The sequence below is a fragment of the Dermacentor silvarum genome, chromosome 11, assembly GCF_013339745.2.
Source record: "Dermacentor silvarum isolate Dsil-2018 chromosome 11, BIME_Dsil_1.4, whole genome shotgun sequence".
NCBI lineage: Eukaryota > Metazoa > Arthropoda > Arachnida > Ixodida > Ixodidae > Dermacentor > Dermacentor silvarum.
In genome coordinates, this window is record NC_051164.1 from 29,558,735 (window position 1) to 29,562,501 (window position 3,767).

Below are 3,767 nucleotides of genomic sequence, written 5' to 3' on the forward strand. Positions count from 1 at the left end.
GCAGCCATCTTCCCTGTGTTTTCAAATGGGCGCAGCACCTCTCGCGTTTTCGCTCACTCCGCGCGCCATGTGATTTATGTCAACTGGCAATTTGCTTAGCATGGCGGCTACTCAAACTGAAACACGCGCAAGATGTGCGTTGAACTGACGTTGGACCACCGTGGACTGCAGTGCGTTCGTTACGGAGCCATTGCAGATAGTGTTTCACCGTTTGTTTACACGGACTACTACGTAGCGGCATGTACACTGTGTGGCGGCATCGCGTATCCCTGCGCGCCTGTGCCGCTAAACGGAGAAAGTGGTTTTGCGGAAATCGCAAGTTCACTGCCATGCATTGTTGCAGCAGTGCTAATATGCTTTATTCTTGAAAGTTTTAGACAGCTTCACGCGTTTTGCTTCAACAAACGTTTCTGCTCACGTGTGGCCAAGTGCGTACGGTAATGCGGCTAATGGCGACGTCGTCTGCTTTTCGTAAGTTGTTTGTTTACGCGCGCTACCTGCGAGCAGCTCGCCGATAGCGCGTTCCGCAGGCATGACACCTCAAACACAGCGCCATAAACGAAAGATTTATTGCACTCACTCGACAATAAATTAACATGACAATGTAACATGCTCCATGCATGAGAAACGAAATGAAGAGGAACCTAACACAGGCATTCGAGCCCCGGAATGTAAACCGATGAAACTGTTCAAGCCGACTTCTTGCAGTCGCCACTGGCTTTGCCTTCGTGGTGAACTTCGATAGGGATGAGGTTGGTCTGCTTGTCTTTCTTCTTGCGAGGTGCCTCAATGGCCAGGACACCGCTGGGAGTCAGGTGCGACTTGATGGTCTGAGGGTCGACGTCTTCGGGCAGCACGTACCGGCGTGTAAACTCCCGCGAAACGTAGCAGCCACGGTCGTCGGACTTTTCTTCGTGCTTGCCGTGAATCACGAGACAGTTGTCGATAGTCTTCACAGTGAGCTCTTCGGGCGCAAAGTTTCGCGCGTCAAGCTGAACGGCGAACTTATCTGGGTTAGTGCAGACGGTTGACGCAGAACCTCCCCTCATCGGGCAGACCTGGCGGTTATGGTTCTGCTGATTCTGCGGTGGCTGGAGGTAGTACCGCTGGTGGTAAAATGGAGGATCGAAGAGCTCGCCGTCGAGGTAGCTGCCGCCTCCCAGAAGACGGGCTAGGTCCGACCTTTCGCTCAGAAGAGGGAACAAAGACATAACTAGTAGCGAGTAGAAGCAGCACACTAAACGTTTGCAGTCAATGCTCACGGTCTGTCAAGCACCGACAGCACGCTTCTATACACCTGCCATGCCGCGTGCTTCGACCTGTTTTCTGGAATATTCGGGCAGCGCGACGCAATCGTCGAACGCGGATTGGACAATGCCAATCACGTGCGCATGACGCTGCGGTCCTCGCTGTGGTGTGTGTGTGTGTGGGGGGGGGGGGGGGGGGGGGCGTTTCCAGAAGATTTTCGTGACTTCTTTTCGGATTTTAATAGCTTTGCGGTGCGACATGCTGACCACACGCAACAAGTATATTTTCATTGTAGCGTTTTCATACCCATTGTCATATTATGCTACGAATGCCCAAGGAGAATCCGCAATTGCTGAGCAACTTTACCCACTTTAGTGCTGGTCAGTCTGCTTCAGCTCGGTAGCAGACGCCCAAGCGCTACCGCATGCGCTGACGTCGAGGGCACTGCCCACCCAGACAGCCAATGAAAGTGTTCGCACTGCTCTCGAAAGTTCTTGTTTCCCCTAGCAAACGATGCCATGCGCATAAATACCGGTGTCGTCTGCTAGGCGCGTGCACCGAGGAGATCACCGTACGTGGCCTCATCACCACAGTTTGATACAAGATGGTCCGGCTGTTGTTCTACCCATTGTTTAGCGATGACCAATTCTTCGCTCCTCCGAAGGATCGCATCGGCGGTGAGCTCGTGACAGGATCAGAGCACTGCAAAATCCACGATTTGCTGAAATGCGCGTCGGAGAGAAGCGAATCGCCGTTATCCCGTCTGAAGTCGATGGCGAGACGCCGCAAGCGCTGAAGCTCGATCGGGCTCGGACGTTGAAGAAAAGACTGCCTGCAACTCTGACTCCAAATTCGCCGTCACTTACAACGTATGCGGTTACAAGCCTGAAGAACTCTCCGTTAGGACTGTGGAGAACAGCGTCGTCGTCAGCGGCAGACATGAAGAGGAGAACGAGGACGGAGACGCGAATTCTCACGGCGCTTTGCGCTTCCGGACGGGGTTGATGCCGAGACGGTCACCTGCTCGCTTTCTGCCAATGGCGTGCTCGTCATCGAGGCTTCGAAGGCGTTGCCTCCCAGCAAGAAGGCCAGGACGATCCCCATATTCGTCGAGCAGGCAGTCGACCACTCGGCTGCCGTGGCTGAAACGCAAGAAGCCGTTGAAACGGCGCCGAGTATATGTTTTCCTAATTTTAATTGTGTATATAATATAGTGCATCACTGGCGTTCGCTTCTTTCAGTTCACCTGTATTTATCTTTCGTTCATCAATCGCGCCGGCAGTAGTGTCATTAAACGTACGTTAATTATTTTCAAACAAGTGTCTTCCTTCTACGCAGACATTTACACAGGTATGTGTCAAAGACTTCAACACACTAAATACGTAGCAGATCTGGCTCGAAAGCACAGTCGTTATGCTAACAGTCGTTACCTTGCTGCAATCTGGAAAAGAACTATCAATCAATCATTTTATTTCAGTTTTTTTACATAGGTAACTGAGGTTAGCGAGAGAAAAAGCAGTCCAAACGACTGCTTGACAAGCCTCACCAACCCTAGGAAAAACAAAAATACCGAATGGCCCAGCAGAAGGCTTGTTATGTGCCTCTTCTATTAAACTGAGTGCCCATTCGACTCACGCCTAAATGTGCACACTGTTTGCAACACTCGTCTCTTGCAGCCATTTTGCAAAGAGGCAGCAATAACTATAATAAAATAAATATTGCAGAGAACTCGCAGTTCACTAGCACTCTGAAACTACCCAGTCGTCGCTGCTGTGTTCTACCACATAAGCACAGCACGAGTTTGAGCAGCTCAGAAAGACATTGCTACGGTGCACTCCCGAGTATCTCCATTACATGCTCATTGAAGTGTTCGCACTAAAAATGCACAAAGATTATTCTGCCTTTTCTGTGAGCCTTTGCAAGTTGATTGCTTTTCAAAAGAACAACCCAAGCTGCTCAAGTGGTAGTGGTTAAAACGCAGGCAAGCTTTGCCAGAACAGCGGCATACTCAACTCTCTAGCAACAAACCCCCACCACTGCCAAACAAATGTGCTGATCAGGAACCCAACCTCGTACGGGTGTGTGACAGACTGGAACAGGCTTGCAACAAAACACTGTCCACCAGAGGTGGACAAAAAGATCGTTTTCACACTGTGGAACTTCACGTGTGAGACTTCGATACTCAGCGTAGGTCAAGTCATTGTCCCCCTAAGCAAATTTACTCTCTTCCTCTCTCTTTGTGTGACAAGCGCAGATTGGTTGTGATCTCACTATACAGAAAATAAAGTTGTTTACCACTACTCACAACATACACAGACAACACTAACCAGCAAAGTTCTCTCTAGAGATCCAGAGACACACATACATACGTAGATGCTGAACCACAGATGAGCCATGTGTATATTTGAGCTGCAATTTTATATAGTCGACACCCAAGCAAACCATACTTACCTTATACACTAAGAGGCAAGTCATAACGGAGCAGTACAGTCATACTGGTGCAACACAAACAGCAGTGG

General features: G+C 50.0%; 1 protein-coding gene across 1 annotated transcript; it reads right to left on the minus strand.

Annotated features, from left to right (window-relative positions):
- Nucleotides 1–551: 551 nt before the first annotated feature.
- LOC119432965 (alpha-crystallin B chain) lies at nucleotides 552–1,292 on the minus strand. The gene has a single exon (XM_037700109.2). The coding sequence runs from the start codon at nucleotides 1,209–1,211 to the stop codon at nucleotides 690–692; it is 522 nt and encodes a 173-aa protein (XP_037556037.1). The 5' UTR covers nucleotides 1,212–1,292; the 3' UTR covers nucleotides 552–689.
- Nucleotides 1,293–3,767: the final 2,475 nt, after the last annotated feature.

What these genes read in the sequence shown, in the direction of transcription:
- LOC119432965 (XM_037700109.2), bottom strand. Translation starts at nt 1,211, where the DNA reads ATGTCTTTGTTCCCTCTTCTGAGCGAAAGGTCGGACCTAGCCCGTCTT.